At 36.7% G+C, this 21011-nt stretch overlaps 1 protein-coding gene across 1 annotated transcript in view; it reads right to left on the reverse strand.

Moving 5' to 3' along the window:
• LOC111056205 overlaps positions 1-5023 on the reverse strand; it is a 32478-nt gene extending 27455 nt beyond the window's left edge. Inside the window, exon 1 of the mRNA XM_039430797.1 lies at positions 4999-5023. Coding sequence (XP_039286731.1) covers positions 4999-5008 — 10 coding nt within the window. The 5' untranslated portion in view covers positions 5009-5023. The remainder of the gene's footprint in view (positions 1-4998) is intronic.
• Positions 5024-21011: the final 15988 nt, after the last annotated feature.

Below are 21011 nucleotides of genomic sequence, written 5' to 3' on the forward strand. Positions count from 1 at the left end.
CGTCTTCCACTTCGGGAGCTCTACGACTAATAATAATAATAATAATAATAAAAACTATCTATACTCCCAGGAATAGCTCCGATTGAAGCAGCAGTGCCCAATCAATTTGTTCCCGATAAATGCATTTTGATTAGTTCTTCAATTTGGTGCCAACCTAATGAAGTCATCTCAACTTAATGCCAACCTGTCAAAATTATTAATTTAGTTGCCAGTTAACAACTGTTTCGAAGAGGTACTCTCTCTAAATTATAGATCTATAATAACATATGATATGGACATTTCTCTTATAATTAAGAGATTGGGAGAAGAAGAATATACATGCTAAAAGACGAACTTTAAACCCTTAAAAACCACCCTTAGAGTTGGAATATCGCCAAAAGATTTCTTAGTGAGCACCTAGGACGTTTAAGGAAGCTATATTCCAAGTTTTGTTGCAATCCATCCAGTAGTATTCCAGAAATCGTGATCAGTGAGTCAGTGAGATAAGAATTTTATAAGTTTAGATTTGTAATTTTTTATTTGTTTGTTATATTTGAATATATCCTATTATATTAAGCGAGCAATTTCTTTATCTATCTATATAAATAAAAATCGAGCTTCAAATTTTGACGTTCAATAACTTTTTTATGTGTGCACTGAAATTGATTATTTTTTTTAGTTTTGTTCATTTGTTCAGGACCAGGTTTATGGCCTATCAAATTTAAAATCCAACTTCAGTACTCTTTCCTACGGTCCTTCAAAGTTTGCATGTAATCCTTATGAGAGAAGATTTGTGAGCTGGTCACACACAGAAATAAAAATCAGCTGTTATAATCATTGCGTCATCCAACAGCCGTTGGTAGATCTGTTTTTACTTTCCTTGCCCTATTACCATAGGTAAGGAAAGTATTGCTTTCCGAAAAAAATCTGGTGTGGCGCACTCACACAACTTTCCTTGCCGTTATGAAAATTGATCACCTGACACTAGTGTTCCCGCGCATCTCAAGTCTACTATTCAAAGATTTGAGCCAGCTGGTGACAGGGCGATAACTCTGGAGACACACGAGGTCTGCTATCTCTTCATAGTGAATCATTTAATAGAATCAACAGTTGCCAAAAGTTTGCAATTGAATAATTACATTTTCTTGAATTTCAAGCTTATTTTCAATTTTAGGTGAAAATGTTACTGGACATTAATTGAAGAGATGTCCATGCTCACATACAGACCAATACCCAAATTTTTGGACCACTTTTTTGGACTCAGGGGACCTTGAAACGTATAGAAATTTAGAAATTATTGAGGTACTTTAATTTTTTCGGAAAGCAATACTTTCCTTACCTATGGTAATAGGGCAAGGAAAGTAAAAATTAAGGAACCCCAATTTCTAAATTTCTATACGTTTTAAGGTCCCCTGAGTCCAAAAAAGTGGTTTTTGAGTACTATAATTTGTGTACTATATGTGTCTCTGTGGTCTGTATGTATGTATGTGTGTGTGTGTGTGTGTGTGTGTGTGTGTGTGTGTGTGTGTGTGTGTGTGTGTGTGTGTGTGTGTGATGTGTATGAGTGTATGTGCGTCTGTGTACACGATATCTCATCTCCCAATTAACGGAATGACTTGAAATTTTGGAACTTAAGGTCCTTACACTATAAGGATCCGACACGAACAATTTCGATCAAATGCGATTCTAGATGGCGGCTAAAATGGCGAAAATGTTGTCAAAAACAGGGTTTTTCGCGATTTTCTCGAAAATGGCTCCAACGATTTTGATCAAATTTATACCTAAAATAGTCATTGATAAGCTATATCAAGTGCCACAAGTCCCATATCTGTAAAAATTTCAGGAGCTTCGCCCCATCTATGCAAAGTTTGATTTTAGATTTCAAATTATCAGGTCTCAGATATAATTTAAACAAAAAAATTCTAGTGGAAACGATTGAGCATGGACATCTCTTCAATTAATGCCCAGTAACATTTTCACCTAAAATTGAAAATAAGCTTGAAATTTGAGAAAATGTAATTATTCAATTGCAAACTGTTGATTCTATTAAATCATTCACTATGAAGAGATAGCAGATCTCGTGTGTATCCAGCGTTATTGACCTGTCACCAGCTGGCTCAGATCTTTGACTTGAGATGTTCGTTTACACTAGCGTCAGGTGATCAATTTTCATAACGGCAAGGAAAGTTGTGTGAGTGCGCCACACCAGATTTTTCTATTTTCATTCTACTGATTCAGAAAACTTTAATTCCTAATAATGCCGCGGTACGAACGACGTCCAATCTTGGGTCGTAGAGCTCGAAATGCTGTAAATTTAGAATCTGCACGAAAAAATCAGCAGCAAGGATTTATACCATTCAATTCCCAGCAAGCAGCATTCAAGTTTAACTGGAATTACAAATTGCTGCACAACTAACTAAGGACATAGGAACAGGAAGTCCATATTGAGATATTAAATGTAAATACTGATTGTTGGTTGATTTTCATGAAAATATAGTGCATCAGATTAAGCTAAGGCTAAGCACACCTGAGGAGGCGTGGCTTGGTGATAGAAAGTGTTGATCTTATGGAGATTGCTCTATCCAGGACTTCCTATATACGGCATTTAGGAGGTCCTGCTTCAGGCCGGGTTTCACCACAAACTAAACGTGTCGTTAGAGGAAGCGTAATCTCCATCAGACCTTAACTGGCATAATCGGGTTTCACCACACGCCGTTAGAGCTAATGAGCCGTTATAGAGTTAACTGGCCAAATTTGGTCAGTCAACATCTGTAATCTGTCGTTAAGAAAAAATTGCGGCGTTCTGTTTACTGTCTTGTTGAAAGTAGTTTGTTGAGGTATAAGTTTAATTATTTTATTTATTGCCGGCTTTTACGAATATTTTATATTAGATTAATTTGTTGTTCCAATATGGAAAGGCCAAATAATGCTAGAAGGAGAGCATAACTGAATTGAAAAGATTGAATTGGCATTTGAGAGTGACAGACAGTGATGATGATTATGTTGTTCGCCGACCTAGATGGATAAGAGAAAGGGTTGTTGATTTTAATAATTTGAACGAAATCGACTTATTTTTCAATAAGATTGACAAGATGCGGTCTTTCACTGTTCATGAATGTTGGGTCCCTTCTTATTTTGATAGCTTTAGGCAACACAACATTAACAGAATGGCTAGAAGACATCCTGTGAAATTTGAAATTTTACTTATTTACAAAAAAAATCTATAGACCAATTATTAAAACCCTACAACCTAAATTGAATTTAATAAAAAACTGCACTATAATTATTATTAATTACTAAAATTTGTAGGCTAATATCCACTCAATTTGGTAAACAAAACTTTTGTTTTCGGAATCTAGTTGGATTTTCTGGGTTAGGTTTTACATGCTAACAATGTGAAACAAGTGTCATGGCGGCGCACTGCCACCCTGATCCACTCTAATCTGTCGTTTCGTAACGTAACATTAGTTTTCCTTGGTAAAATCAAAGTTCTTAATCTTTCGTTAAAGTCATCAGTTAGAAGTGTTAATTGGAGATTACTAAGCGAAGCTTTAACGTGAATTTGGTGAAACTCGCCCTCAGTCTATCTTTGATGTTCCTGAATCCAATTCTAATAATAAAAAATTAGTTTCAAAAAAGAGTAACGTCTCATAATCAATACCTTTCAAAGCAGAAAGGAAAGAAAAAAGTATGAGAACGGCTTAGTATCTCATAAAAAATGTGATTTCAAGGTGGATGTGATTGGGGATCCTACTCAAATTAAAAATACTACTTTACTAAATCAGGTCTGCCATTTTGAATGCAACTTTTTTTTAATATTAAGGTGGTCATGCAATACATGATTTCGATACGGAATTTGAAGAAAAATTAATGGCGAAGACAGCACATTGATATCTCAAACCGTTTGTAAGATATACACAACATCAATCAATAGCATTACTTACTTACTTACTCCGTGGTGCTACAGCCCGTTTAGGGCCTTGACCTCCTCTATGATGCCTCTCCATTCCTCTCTGTCGCCAGTTCTTCTTCTTCAACCTCGGACACCCAGCCTCCTCAAATCTTGTTCCACATCTTCTAGTCAGCGTTTTCGTGGGCGTCCTCGTAGTCTCCTTCCTCCTGGATTTTCTCTGAAGACCTTCTTTACTGCTCTTGAGTCACTCATCCTTTCTACGTGACCTAACCAACTCGGTCGCCTGTATTTTATGTCGTTAACAATTTCTGTTTTTTTGGTATAGGTCACGTAACTCTTGATTTGTCCTTATTCTCCACTCCCCATTGTTACAGACTGGTCCGTAAATCTTTCTCAATACTTTCCGTTCCCAAGTACTCAAGAGATTTTCATCTTTCTTTGTGAGAACCCAGGACTCTGCGCCATACAACACAACTGGTTTTATTATTGTTTCATAGATTTGAATTTTCAACTTCTTCGTTAGCACTTTGGATCTAAGGAATTGGCTTAGGGCAAAATAGCACTTATTACCTGCAGCTATCTTTGCTTTTATATCGACTTGGACGTTGTTGTCATCAGTGATTACAGAGCCAAGGTATTTAAATTCTGCTACCTTTCCAAAAACAAAGTTCTCTATATTTATTTCTGTGTCACCTGCTTGTCGTGTTCTGCTGCTGGACATATATTTCGTTTTGCCGTTATTTATTCTAAGTCCTATTTGTACTGATGTTTCATTGAGCTGAGTAAATGCAGTCTCCAAACTTTGTCTATTTCGTGCATGCTAATCAATAGCATGCAAATCAGAAATGGAATAGCCTACATAAGTGGTATTGATTAATAATGTGAATATCTTCCAAACGGTTTGAGATATCGATGTGTGGGTTTTTCATTTAATTTGTCTTGAAATTCCGTATCGAAATCATGTATCACATGACAACCTTCCTATTTGAAAAAATAAAGTTACATTCAAAATGGCGAATCCAAGATGGCGGACCAGATTTTTAGTCATAGTAAAGTAGTATTTTCAATTTGAGTAGGATCCCCAATCACACCAACCGTCAAATTACCTTTGTGCATGAGATATTAAGCCGTTCTCGGACATTTCTCCCACTCTGCATACAGTACATGTATAACTGAATCTTATCTGAAAACTCAAGTCTAAAAATCAAATAAAATGTATAAATAAACAAACATAAGCCATAATGTCTGAGTAAGAAAATGGAAATGACCATGACCGTAAACACCTTATAAACACGATCATAGAAAGTCCTACTGCACAAAGAAGTCAGTAATTTTCTTCTGAACAGTCGTCGCAGTCCTTTTCGACCCAATTTCCTTGACTTTATAAGAGAGGTTTTATAATTTACTGATGATAATTCAGAGGTTTTTACAATGTAAATAACATAATATGGTTTGGCGGGACCTACATATAAATCACGTTATATGAGTGTTAACGCTATGGCCGTGGCCACAATAACCAAGTTACACAGTATTTGAATACATGCATTTGTTTCTTACAACACTTTCAGCAATCCTCAACCTTCGCAGCTCCAATAAGTTTTGACATTTAGGCTGGCCAATAACGGTTGAACATGCATAATAAACATGCATTCTACACAGTCGTCTTACATTCTTGTGTCATCAAAGCGAAACGCTTCGAGCAAAATTTTCTGGTTAGGATTTTGTATCTCCAATTTTTGTTATTTTTTCTTCGCTATCTATTTGAGGTTAACTTATTTTTCGATCATTATCATTTGTAATTTTCCAGAGGTTATCATTGTTATTAGTTGTTAATTATATTTTAGACGCCTCTCGCTGATGACGAACAAGTTTGTATATGTAAACATGACATGAATGTTCTACCGTTAGTGGCCAGCCCAAGACAAAAGTAAGCATAAAGCAATGAACAATCAATAATTCAATAGAAAATAATTATCTTCGAGTGCCAGACAAAATTTACAGTCAACAGGATAGAATTTACAATGGTAAGAGCCATTATATCAACTGCTTGCTTTGAAAGCTTCTAAAGACGTTAACAGCCAAATTCAATTTGATATATTTTCTCTTCTATGTTAACAGCTAAGATTTGACAGACAACATAATTATCACCCTTCTGTTCATTATGAAATATGCAACATTTCAAAATTCAGTGTTTTGCTGTCAACTTGCGCAGTAAGTTACAACCACACAACGTTAGCCAGATGGACAACAACGGAATCTTTGTACTTATCTTTTGACCAACAGTCATACACCTGTCGTTGTTTATACCATTGAGAAAAGGAACTTAGGCTACTTGCACACACGCCGATTTTGGACGGCCAATTTTTTACCCAATGGAGAACCTGTCACTGGGAAATTATAAGTTATAAACAATGTCTCATTATACTTGAAGTGTTAGCACATTAAATAACCTTATTTAGCGAATAAAAAAAATGATCAAATGTACTACAACTTTTTAATAACAAGATTTGATGTTGGTTTTGGCTCACTATATTACACGACTAAGGCAATATTCTAGTAATGGTATATTCACATCAAGTGCAGATTACGGGATCTTTATTTGATAATAAATTATTGGTAATTAGAATGAATTATGGCTTTATGTTTTGAAAAAATGCTTAAAAGGGAAATGGGTCTATAGTTTTTTTTTTTTTTTTTTAGATTTGTCGCCATTTTTGTAAAGTGGAAAGACTCTAGCTATTTTAAAACCGTCTGGGAAGATACCCTGTTTCAGGTTGTTATTCAACATTCTAGCCATATGAATGTTAAAAAGTTATTAGGACGAATAAAATGTAAAATAAAGGAAACTACTAACCAAATGCGTTTTTTCTGTATCCTCTAGATCCTCAAAATCATTTTTGAGAGTGCAGCAGACTTCTCTCCTTATATGCATCCCTGGTGAGATTCCGGTATTTAAATGTTTCCAATGTCTTACCCCACAACACAGGTCTTGCTTCCACTAACGATATAAGGATATCATTATCTATGTCACCCATTTCAAACGAAATTACCTCACACTATCAAAAGAGCAGAGTAGTCGACTGGAATGGAGGATGATGTAGCGAGAACTGGCAAGGACGGTCGGAGAAAAATCGGTGTGTGTGCAAGCCTGTATTTACTCACGGGCGCCGTGTCGCCGGCACCGGTGGAACGCAGTGGCAATGGTCGGCTGCTCGTCGGCATTTTACCGGCGCCGATCAGCGGTCGGCGTGTGTGCCAGGTCCTGTTCTCGCCTGCGCGTCACTATTGGGATTTGGACGGCCGGTAAAAAACCGGCCGTCCAAAATCGGTGTGTGTGCAAGTAGCCTTACTGTTGGAAGGAATGGTGTGCTTGGTAACTGAAGAACAATCAAGAGGTCCTACATACAATATTGTGGCTGACTTAATGAAGGATAGGTTTAAAGAAGAAATTAATCAGAATGAACAGGTGCTATTGACTATAAGATTGATCAGGAACAAGTAAGTTGATATGATGTTATGTTTAGTGTGGTTAAAATTGAAGAAGATTGGTCTTGAAGTAAGTGAAACTTAATCAAAAGAGAACAGGTTCTAACCTAAAGTTAATATGTTGTGTGTAGTTAACCTCGTCGACCGGGGTGACTTTGTCTACCCGGGGCGACTTTGTCCCACCTCGCGGAAAAATATTCAAATCAGTTTATCTCCAATTTCTGTTATCCTAAGTCGATGTTCAACATTAATACCCGTAGCTCTGATCATTATCGAGGTTCTATAATCGATATCTTGCCAAATCTCGATATATTAGTTGAATTATCGACATAAAACTTGACTGGTTGCTTCATCTTGTGATTTTGTTATCGGAAAACTTATTTCTAAAAGACTTATGATATCGGCAAGTACATTTTATTTTTGCCTTTTTATTATATTTCAACTGGTATTAATCCATAATATCCATAGTTGAACTGTTTAGGGTTCTGTTACTAGTTAGATACAACAAGGTCATTTTCAGGTTAAACTTGGGGCGACTTTGTCCCAATCCTCAATAAAAAAATGGTGATATTATGCAGGTTGTGATGCAAATACAATTCAAAATATGATAAATATAATGTATTCTACCTAATAAAACAAAATATTCACCTTGCTTGAAATTAATACGTTCTCAATATTCATTTTTTGCTTTATTATTCATATATGAAATTAATATTAGGTCTAATATTCATTCTGCAGCTGGAGCCAACATGCCTCGACGCTACAAAAGATTTTCAGGCAGCAGAAACTGAAATATTTTTCAATGAATAACTTGTGATTTTTTAAAGTTGATTTCATTTTTGATTTTAATGTCATTATTCATTTTAAAGGTTAACAGTTGATTCTAACTTTGTCTAACTCTTGAAAATGAACTTTTTTCCATATAAATTTTTCAAAGTGAAACAAAGTCACCCCAACATTGTTTGGGTTGGCATTGTCTCTAATTTTCAAAAAATTATATCTTTGTTAAAGTTAAGAAAAATACCAACTTTTTATAATGAAAAATACTCTTCAAACATTGCAGAATACAATTCAAAATATTGCAAGAGATTTATTTCAACTTGAGTAGGCCTATTGATTGAAAGCTGTTTCAAATCTCAATTCCCCAAAATTGGGACAAAGTCACCCCTGTTTACCGGTAACTGGAAACAATTTCAAGAGCCGGTTACACAAAATCCGTTAAATTCTAATCCTGATTAATTCCACAAGAACCAATCAGAGAAGCCGTCATTTTAAAATGTTCTCATCTGATTGGTTCACGTGGAATACATCAGGATTAAAATTTAATCGGCTTTTGTGGAACCGGGCCTAAGTTCAAAGAAACAGATTATGATCAACAGGTGATGACATGATATGGTTGACAAACGGTACCGTAGCCTACTTATTTGATAAGGTATACTTTTAAATAGTATTCAAATACTGATTAAGAAATAGAGTAATAAATAAAAAAATAATTTAAAACACAAGTATTTGAGAAGTCTGCAAGCAATCTCATACGTTCTTATTTGAGCAATAGGTTGCAAAAGGTAGCTTTCAATGGTAATGAGTCTAGTTACTTGCCTGTTTCCTATGGTGTGCCACAAGGCTCTATTTTAGGACCAATTCTGTTTATTATTTATGTAAATTACATGCCAAAAGTAATTGGACCGTCAGCTAAAGGATACCTGTTTGCTGATGATCTTGCGATTTGTGTTAGCACAACACAACGATTTGTGTTACAACTAACGACAGACCAATAAATGAGATGAGTCTTATGGTTGAGAACTGGTGTAATGCAAACCTGTTATGTCTAAATTCAGATAAAATTCAAAAGCTCAGTGTTTAGTATAGCAATAGTTTACATGATGGTAGCCAAAGCATGGTTAATTTTCTTGGATTTATCATAGACTCAAAATTGAAGTGGAACAGTACTATTGATAAAATGGCGAATAAGAAGAGTAAAGGCTTTTTATGCTGAGAAAGTTGAGAACAATATTGTGAACTTACAGGTCTTAAGAACTGTATACTTTTCACATTTGCACAGCCATCTGTCCTATGGTACTTTAATTTGGGGCTCTCAGAAATATAGTAGTAAATTATTCAGGTTGCAGAAGAAAGCTGTAAGATTGATTTGTGGTCTTCCTTACAGAGGTCACTGTAGAGAGAGTTTCAAATCCATTTGTATTATGACACTTCCCTCATTATATATTTATCAATGTTTAGTTTATGTTATAGCTCATATGTTCAACAGGGTGTGTGTCATAAATATAATACCAGGGGGAAGAACAATCTTGCTATAAATTTTTGCATATTACTCTAGGTCACAAAAACATTTTACTACATAGCTATTAAGCTTCTTCTAAGCTCATCAAAAAACCTAATAGATACAGGTTTTAATAAGCAGGTATGTGGAAATTCAGTATCATATGAGCAGAGTGTTCTTCACGTACAAGCTCGTCAGCATTCAACAAGTTCAGACAGAACTCTACAACTAGATTCTACTTGTAACGTGAGTACAAAAATTGATTTGACTTCAAATTATGTGAATAAAAAAACTGATTCATTACAAAATGGAAGTGTTAAAAATAGTGTAGCAAATTTCGAAAAAATAAACTCTTCCATTCATATTGCTGAAAAACAAAAAAGTACATTTCAAAAATCCAAAGTCACAAGTGTTTCACCTCTAAATTCATCAATTAGATATTCAGATCCTTCTCCTAAGAACAATGTAGTATTTTGTACAGGAAATGAAACAGGACTTTGAAAAAAAACACCTTGACAGCAGAAGTAAGACTGGTTGTATTTTTCTTTCTAGAATTGAATGTTCTGAATCATGTGATACAGTGAAGAAATTTCTGAGTGATAGGAATATTAAACAAATAGAGTGTGTTGAACTTCGTACTAAATTTGATAATTACAAATCATTCAAGATTGAGGTGCCTGTTGAATTTATAGTGAGACTGCTAAATGCTGATTTCTGGCCTTCTGGTGCTCTGGTACGTAGATTCTTTGTCTCAAATAAGCAAGTTGTGAACTCTCGTGTTTTTTTAGGGAGACCAAGATCACAGATAGTGTAAATTTTGAATCTGTTGACAAGAAGATTGACCTTGTTCTGGGTCACTGGAATGCCCAGAGTGTTAGATCCAAGCAGGGTCTTCTTTCATTGTTTGTTGAAAAACATGAGTTTGACATATTATGTATTTGTGAACATTTTCTGACTGTGGGTGAGGCAGATTTTTACTCACATATCTCTGACCTTACACTTGCATCGATTTTTTGTAGAGCTGTGGCCAGATGTGGGGGCTCTGCTCTTTACATTCGGAAAAATATTGATTTTACAGTGATTGATGTGTCTGCACTGTGTAAAGAGCTTGACTTGGAAGTAGTGGCTATGATGGTGCCTGCTTACCATATTATATGTGTTTCATTGTATCACTCTTCTAGTGCTAACTTTGACAGTTTCTGTGACTTATTTGAATGTTTGCTTGTTTTATTGAATAGACACTCCAACTATAGGATTGTAATAGCTGGGGACTTTAATGTGAATTTTATTGGTGATGACACAAAAGCAAGATATGTTATGGATCTTATGAGAAGTTATGGCCTTTACATGACTTGTACCGAGCCCACCAGGGGAGCAGCCTGCTTGGACAATGTTGCTGTGAGCTTTCAGCCAGGCGTTTGCAGCACTCAAGTGATTGAGCTTCATGGTGATGACCACTCTGCCCTGGTAACAGCTTTCCAAAATTGCAGCTCTTCTGTGATGAATGATGTACCACCGTATTGGCGTGCCAACTATAATTTCAGAAAAAGACCGATACATTATGCTGCTCTGACCCTTTTTAGAGATGCACTGGCCGGCACCCCCTGGGAGGCTGTGCTCCATGACACAAATGACCTGTTTGGAACATTTTTCCAGTATTTCCGGGAGAAGTTTAACAACTTTTTTCCGGAAATTGTCAAGCCACAACGCAATCAAGGACCAAAAAAAAGCCCAGGCCGTGTGAAAAGTCATCTTTAGTGATACACTGATGATCTTGCCAGACTCAAGGAATCATGCTTGCCCTAAAAGATAGATGTGAGCGTGGCAACGGCGATGACAGAGAAAGATACCGTCGGGCCAAATCCATCTACAAAAAAAGTATTGAGCAAGCTAGAAAGTTGGCAACAGCATCTAAAATTGAGAGTGCACCAAATCGTTGCAAGGCTGCATGGGATGTGATAAACTCACATAGATCAATGCCGAGGAGACAACTTGACTTTGCAAGTCCTGACTCTTTCAACAGTTTCTTTATAGAGTCAGTGAATGACATAGTGAGTGGATTGCCTGTTGTTCCTGAGGATCCAGTTGAGCTTCTGGCTGCACTAGTACCACCCACACACGCTCGTCTTTCTGTCTTCTGTCCAGTCACTCCAATGGCCCTCAGGAGGATAATCCGCTCTTTTAAACCATCCAGGAGTCCTGATATCTACGGCATGTCTGCTTATATGCTTCGGGAGGTGATTGATTCTATTTCAGATCCCCAGGCAGCAGCTGTCAACGACTGCCTGAGAACTGGTGTTTTTCCAGATTTCCTGAAGACCTCAAAAACCGTTCCTGTCTACAAGAAGGGGGACCACCAGAGCCTAAACAGCTTCAGGCCAATTTCAGTGACTCCAGTGTTTGGAAAGGTGCTTGAAGCAGTCATCAAGCCCCAGCTTGAGAACTTCTTTGAAAGACAAAACCTTCTTTCGAGTATGCAGTTCGGTTTTCGAAGAGGGAGGTCTACTGTGGATGCAGTGAATAAAGTGGCTGAACGTATTGGACAGGTGTTTGAGAATGGAGAGTCTCTGGAGCTGACCTTGTGCGACCTGAGCAGAGCCTTTGATTGTGTTGACCATTGCATCCTGATTGGGAAACTGCGCTACTATGGTGTAGTGGACTCAGCGCTATCCATTCTGGAGTCCTATCTGGCTGGGAGGCAGCAGGTGGTGTCTCTGGGAGGAGCTTCTTCCTGTCCACTCCCTGTGAGCCACGGTGTACCTCAGGGATCAATCCTGGGACCGATCCTATTTATAATTATGATAAACGACCTCGACAGTGATGGTTCAACGCTCTTGTTTGCGGATGATACATCATTGATGTCATCTGGCCGTGACCTTCAGAAGGTGTTGGAGATGTCAGCTGAACATCTGCGGTCTTCAACTTCATGGTTCCTGGCAAACCGATTCCAGTTGAATGCAAACAAGACCCAGCATGTCATTTGCGGCTTGTCAAGAAACCTTCCTGGTGATCAAGACCCTGTCAAGCTGCTGGATTTTGTTCTGGACAATAAACTCAACTGGGCCAGCCATATTCAGCATGTGACCACAAGACTGTCCAGAATATGTTTTCTGCTGCTGAAGTTGAGGGGTCATGTGACTGAGGCCTATTTAGAGATGGTGTATCACGCGCTCTTCCACTGTCACGTTTCCTATGGCCTACTCATGTGGGGTCATTCAGCAAAGGTTGTGGACATACTGAAGCTGCAAAAACGGGCTGCTCGAATCATCACCGCAAGCGATTATCGCGCGTACTGCAAGTCCCTTTTTGTTAGACTTGGTATTCTAACAGTGATCTGCCACTTCCTACTTCTCTGTCTAATGTATGTCAAGAAGAACCAGCAGTACATGTTGACTCGGACTGATGTGCATGAACATAACACCAGACATCGAGAGCTGATTGATATTCCCAGAGTATGCCTTCAGAGATCACAGGTGTGCTTCAGGAGTTCGGCATTGCGATACTTTAATACGCTGCCTACAGGAGTAAAACAGTTGGATTTAAGAGCGTTTGAGAGAGTTGTATCCAAGCACTTGAAAAGCAAGGCGTACTACAGTGTTAGTGAATATATGAGCGATGATTTGTCGGAAATGCTGTCTTGCTAAACATGCCTTATGTATGTTTTTTTGTGTATTGTAGGCCTATTTTATGTTTTGACGCCATTGATCCCATATTATGGGTAAAGGATGCATATTTAGGTACAAAGGTATAAGCTTTTCAATGCTTCACCTGAGAGGATGCAAAGTTTGCCATTGAATGTACTTTCAAAAATTATCAAAAGATTCCTATTAAAGAATGCGTTCTATACATTGGAAGAGTATTATGAAAGTGTGAGTTCTATGAATATTTTCCATGACAATTCATCATAAATGTACTGTAGTTACCTCCTGTAATGTGTTTAATGTACCGTATTGAGACTGTTATTGATTGCTATTTGGATTTTCTTATTAGTTAATAGTGAGACTCTATTGCTTGTATGTTTAATATTTTTTTTTGATTGTATCCTTGACTTGTGTAATGCCCTTGATGTCCTCAAGGGTTTCTGCAAATAAAAAAAATTTGAATTTATTTGTCCGTATAGAGATTGGAAAAAACTCATAGTCTAAGCAATTAAGCATTCCACATCGTTCCCCATCCACCTAGTCAAACCTATGAATCCATTCATTAACACCAAATTCAACTCTTGTTGAACGTAATCGTCTTTCACTATTGTAGGTGTTACAGTTACCGTATAAAATATATTATACAAAAGTCTACTTACCATATTGGACAATCGAATAGAGCTTGCAAATTAGATATAGATCCTTTCAAATCATCTATGTAGTCAAGAAGAGTTGCCATAATTATTCCGAAAACAATCTAACTAAATCTAGAACAGAACAAAGTTCAGAATTATATAAATTTTAATTGTATTTAATTAGAAATTACAAGTTAGTTTACAACACATTAATGTGAAAAATTTATTTTGTGGTGTGGCGTTTTGTAATTTTATTGTTAGCGTTACGTAGGTGCATGCATGAAGCCACGAATAGACAACGGGTAGAGCAGGTAGGGTACTAATTTTATTGAAGTTTTAATTAAGTTGTTTTTACCTGAAAGTAGAAATCAATCAATAGTATGCAAATGTGGAATACTGGAATTATTAGTTTAAGCGAAAGCGTCACTCCGATGATTCACACCAAGCCTGTGACCAAGCGACCAACAAAGAGCTCTGGTCTGGATCTGGAGCTGGCATTTTGTTCGAAATTCGAATTCAACTTTCAACATCAAAACCTAACATACAGAGTACCAACTCGGAACTCGGTAACAGCCTTAGACCAGTCATAGAATAGACACGCTGGGAAGTCTAGCCTCTGAAGCCAACATCTACTGCCAAATTCGCCCACCTTGACGTCACAGCAGTGACGTCACGCATCATATTGAAAACATTCAGATTGTGTCTATTTCAGATTCATGGTGCTTTTAGGTTATTTCTAGCTACGGGCAAAAACGATACATGTCAATTTATGATGTGTTATGTGATATCAGCTTCAAAGTTATAATGTGTTTTGAAAATAATAAGGTACGGTAGCCTACAAAACTAATTTATTGTCATGCTGCAATGAGTTTACTTACATCATAACCAAGGATAATATAACAGTTACAAATTACAATATTTATGTGTATAAATTTCAACTTACACATGAAAAGATATTCCACTTTTTGACGTGACAATGTCTTATAAATTGGTTTGCCGGGTGACACTTCAAGAAACTGCGTTACGTTCCCACGTTATGCGCTCACAATGAGAGCGAGTGAGAGCGTTCGTTTCGGTTCACGGTCGTCTGGAAAGAGCACGAATAGGAGCAGTGGCGAGCAACGCCGCAGCAACCGGAAGCCATTCACCTGGAGAGAGAGTGAAACGGAGCAGTCAACCTGCGCAGGCGCCGCAAGCAATCTCCTGCGACTACGCCTGCTTAGGTGAATAAGTGAATAGGTTATGTTGTAGTAATCACAATAATGCATTATCACATAATCATGCATAAGTGAATAGGTTATGTTGTTAGTTGCAGTAATCACAATGTTGTGGTTCAGTGCGAGATTCTTTGTATAAATTAATGTTTTCAATATAATTCTTTGTATAAATAAATGTTTTAAATTGTTACTATTATTTTCATCCTTCTTCCTAGTATACAAATGAATATTCACATTAAAATTATTCTACCACTCAAAGTCGTTGTCACGTAAAACTTTCGCCCGTATACCGACTTTACAGGCAACCATGCATTTTTTTCTTTTTTCCTCTTTCGTCCTTTTCTTCTTTTTCTTCTCCTATTTCTTCCTTTTCTTCACCTATTCCTCCATCTTCTTCATCCGAATTAGCATCTGTTTTTTTGCAATTGATAACATAACTTCGAAATGATTCTCAATTATTTGAATGAGAAAAGTATTTTTACATCGTTTATGAAGTACGGTTCTCATTTCTTAAACATTATTTCTAATAACTATATATCACTAACACTACAACCTATTACTAACTACAATAATTATTAAAATAATCAACTTAAATTAAAATGATAAAATAATTCAAAAACTAATCACATGTGATTGATGAAAAATATTATGTACTAGCCATTAGGCTCGCTTTGCTTGCCATATCCGTCTAGCCAGGGGGCTCCGCTCCCTGGACCCCCCTGACTGGATCGTCCAAAAAATGAGATCAGTGGGCTCGCTTCGCTCGCCTGCATGTAGACCTCAACTTAATGCCAACCTGACAAAATTTTTAATTTAGTTAAACGGTGTACACACGTACGTTTGCCTCGGGTGAGCATACGTGTATGGGCTTGCATTCGCACGTGTGGACACTGTTCGCTGAGGCATGTGGGCGAACCGGAACCCTGTCGGTATTTTGGCGTGCTCAAAGGCGCCTCGGGCGAGCATTGAATGTACGTGTGGACGCGATTTTGCCATACGGGTGAGGCAAAACGTAAACATTGAAGGCGTCATAACCTAATTCCAATGAATTAGGTTAATGAATGACAAATCAAATTGTGATCCAATAACTAATTGTAAATTGTAGGATTTTTGTAATTTTGTAGGATATGTGGATTGTCAAATATTTAAATAGAAACATGCATGGAGTATATAATTCGCATCATGATTAACAAATTTAGAACTGCATAATTTAAGTGAAAAAAGCTTCTCTACAGGGGTTCCTACAAGAAAGTATAGCTGAAATAATTATTTTACTGTGGCTATCAAATCATCTTGTGTTTGTTTCATGTTATCAATCAGAGTTGTTAATTAAAATTGTAATCTTCAATACCGTATGATATAATACGTTTTAGATAGCTAGGCTATCTATAGAGAGGTTTATTCAAACTTTGAACTAGTATTCCCTTGAAGGTAAATCTTGAAGCTAATCTTTTGGAGAATCTTGTTTTGTCATGTGTATGAGCATAGTTAGTTTAAAATGGGCAGCAATTTAGTATTTGATTCAATTTATGGCTAATTTCCTTAAAGAAGACTGTCAATTTTGTGAGACAGTGTTAAGTGCTTTGATTAGGTCATCAAAACTTCTGGAATTATAGTAGAATTTTTCTTTTTTTGAGATTCTGAATAGATATTGGAAACCAACAAATGAATCGCCTAATGCCAAGAATCTCAAAGTTAGAGCCAATCGTTCTTGTGGAGTTATTGCTTCCCTCATGATGATATGATCATTTTTTGTTTAGATAACTAGTTGAATTGGATTCAGTATATTAACAACATAATGTTTTGACAACCTAAGAAAGATTTAATTGTCAATATTATGTCATGTAGCAATTTATTTCCTTACTTCAACCTACAATTGTTCAACCCACCAACATTGTTTGTCAAGTTTTATTTTTGATTTTATTATATAAGTCAATTAAATAAAATGATACTGCTGCAATTTGTGATAACTATCTTCAATGATGGAATGACGCCATTGTTGTCATGTTGTGGAAAATCTACATCTACCATGTCTTCGTGTCGTCTGCAAATCAGTTAGCTTTTTGAATGCTGAGGCATACGTGGATCGCGTCCACAAGGACGTACAGTGAATGTTGAGGCATATGTACATACAATTGTTCGCGCGAATCTGTACGGACGTGTGTACAAGGCTTTACCAGAACAACTGTTTCGAAGAGGTACTCTCTCTAGATTATAGTTCTATATTAACATATGGTATGCACATTTCAATTATAATTTTAAGATATTGGAATAAGAAGAATATACATGCTAAAAGACGAACTTTAAACCCTTAAAAACCACCCTTAGAGTTGAAATATCGCCAAAAGATTTCTTAGTGCGCCTCTAAAGAGCCAACTAAACATACCTACCAAATTTGAACTTTTTTGGTCCGGTAGATTTTTAGTTCTGCGAGTGAGTGAGTGAATCAGTCAGTCAGTCAGTGAGTGAGTGCCATTTCGCTTTTATATATATAGATTAAGCTAAAACGGTGTACACACGTACGTTTGCCTCGGGTGAGCATACGTGTATGGGCTTGCATTCGCACGTGTGGACACTGTTCGCTGAGGCATGTGGGCGAACCGGTGAACCCACATGCCTCAGCGAACAGTGTCCACACGTGCGAATGCAAGCCCATACACGTATGCTCACCCGAGGCAAACGTACGTGTGTACACCGTTTAAGGTCCGAACCCACTAGAACGTATCATACCATGACCGTGCCCGTACCGACACATGCAAAAAAATATTCTTTGCATCATTTGATATGTAATGCACCCATTAGACCGTTCCGTCACCGGCCAAGCACGGACCGTGCCATGACCGTCCAGATCAACATTTGTCGGCCAGTATATTTTGTCTGTGACGGAACGCTCCTTGCATGGCACGTGACGCCTGCAAACCCCGTTGTAACCGCGTATGCACCGCGTATGCACCGCGTTGGTAACCAGTTTAACCAGTTTGACACCATCGTTCCCAACAACTTCTGACCGGGCATCATACGCGTATCATACGCGTATCATACCCGTATCATACGCGTACCATACGCGTAATGTACTGGCATAGACCGCTGTTGATCCGGTGTAGTGGGCATAGTTGTTATTTTACGTGCCTGGTGGGTTCGAACCTTTAAGGGAACAGAAGAAACGCCGACAGCGCGCTCGTGGAGAAGATGTGTACTTGTCAAGGGAAAACATAGGCTGAGCGGCTATTATTTGAGTGTAAAATTACCTCACTTGCAATGCACTTATTTTATAAATTATTCGACTGGGAAGGAAATGGAAAATACCTTGAAGTTCAAAGAAGATTAAGTGATATTAGTTGCAATAAACAATATTATGATACTGCATTTAACTAGTAGTTCTGTGAACAGTAGACCTCGCGCTCAGTGAGTTACATTGACCTGTTGTTATGTTTTCTCAAAGATTAATAAATAATTTATCAATTAAAAATGTCTAGAAAAAATCCTGAATAAACATAGAGCTTTCTGTCCTATATCGTACTGTGACGTGTCATCCTGGAATGTGAGTGTGAGTGATATTATCAGGTCTGGCTGCAACTGTCTACAATGTTGATGGAAAGATACAGTTTTCAAGATGTTCGATGTTTTTGAATGGGCAGTATTATAGTCAACTGTCCACTAACATTAATGGAAAGATACATTTTCAAGATGTTTGATGTTTTTGAATGGGTAGTATTATAGTCCACTAAACAGCTGATTTATAATGAATAATATTCTATAGTCTGATTTTTACGGTAATATTGGCATATGAAGGAGGCTCCTTTTTCCTCTTATATTATCCTTGAAATGCAAAATTTCCAAAATCCTTGTATATACGTTGACATGCAATTTAAAAAGGAACATACCTGTCAAATTCCATGAAAATTCTATTACCACTTTTTGCTGTAAATGTGCAACATTTAAACATTAAGAGAAATGCCAAACTGTCGACTTGAATCTTAGACCTCACTTTGCTCGGTCAATAAATCATAATATTCATTGATTACCTGGGTGGAGTGGATATCTTTAGGCTTTACTATTGAAAGGATTGTGTGAATAATGTTGTTATTTTTATCACCTGGATACTTATTGATTGACATAGCAATATTGCCAAGATTTTTTATAAAGGGTTATACATGGAATTGAACGATTTTCTATGTTTGGAACGATTTTCCATCATGTATTACCATACATTGTCTCAAACATCCTAACCTAAAACAGGTTATCCTGTTTTAATGTTTCCAAATTTATTTATTGATCCACATGTAGCTTTTAATGAATTATACCATAGTGATGATATACCATATTGAAGCAGTGTATAATGAAAACTATAGGTAAAATAAACTACCAGCTACATTTCATAGCAGTAGATCATGATCAGGTCATAGAATTACTGTCTTCTTGATAGGCAATATACTACAGTTAGGATTGAATTATTTATAATATTCAATTTGAATTCTCATGAAACATGTATGGACTTGTCACTTTTTCTTCAACAGGCAATTGGAATTCTATAGAGAAATAATGCTTATAGTGGGCTATCTCACATGAAATCAAACTTGATTCATGGAACTATACGCTAATAACTCACCCCACTGAACAAGAGAAGCTTATTTTAATTCCTTCAGAGAGCAAGTAAATTGGGTATGAAGTAGGTTTTTTATTGTTATAGGCCTAAAACATAATGAACGATCATAGGCTATGGGTTTTGGTTTTGATCTGTACAGTGAATTATGCAGATGACGCTAACAACATTTGTCTTATCAGTATCCTACAACTTTTCACCTCCTTCCTTTCAAGAATATTAAATTCATTACCACATACTAAAGGGTTATTCTTTTCTAAAAGTAGAGTCTTGCATTGAAAAATCACATTTTTATGTGTTTAAAATCAGTTTCATTCACTACTGTTCTATCTTGGCAATTGTTAAAAAGAATGGGAAACCCTGACATAGTTCATATTTTGACTACCAGAGACTGCATAAGGCGAATCTTCAGCCCAAGGTCTATAAATACAGGTCATGACACTCATGTTCCTTATGGAGCAGCAATTTTATGGGGTCTTCATGGTGGTACATTTGAAAATCCAATCTGATTCAATTTGATCGTATCAAAATTATGCATTTTAAAAACAATATTCTAGTTCAGATAATATATGAATTCAGGTTTCCAATTTTTTAATAATGAAGTTTCAATAATAAATGCTTCAATTATTCATTTATTCATTATTAAATATTCTTCTTATTTTTGTAACTCAAGGATTATGATTCGAAAGGCATTGGCACAAGACAGAAATATGTGAGGCCAATTTCAATAAGAGTTTGAAGTTCCTGTTCAATTAAATCTGAAAATCAACAATCCAGTTCCTAGTTGGAATCTGAATATTATTATTCTGTCAGAACAATTTATCTACAATTCAAAGCCAAGCAATACCCCTTGAACAAAATAACACATCATGTTATTCAATCCATAATGATAACAGCTGATAAATTTGAAAATTGGTAAACTAGGACTTCATAAAATGGCGATTTTGCAATGCATCACGGGACTGTGTCATGACCTGTATTTATAGACCTTGCTTCAGCCAACTTCTGTTCCCCTTAAAAGCTTACAACAGAGGAACACATATGAAAAATTCCTCTTTTTCAGGTTTGAAAACGATTAAACCACTACCTCCGTGTTTATGGAGGTAGTGATTTAACACGACCGAATTCTTGTCCACTGCCTTTAGAATCCAGTCTGATCTTTGGTTAGCAGACCATAGCTCTGTTTGTGCTGGTGAATACCTTTTGCTCAGTTCAAAGGACAGTCGTGAAAGCATGAGTTAACCAAAGCTTGTTGA

This window comes from Nilaparvata lugens, chromosome 6, assembly GCF_014356525.2.
Source record: "Nilaparvata lugens isolate BPH chromosome 6, ASM1435652v1, whole genome shotgun sequence".
In the NCBI taxonomy this organism is placed as follows: Eukaryota; Metazoa; Arthropoda; class Insecta; order Hemiptera; family Delphacidae; genus Nilaparvata; species Nilaparvata lugens.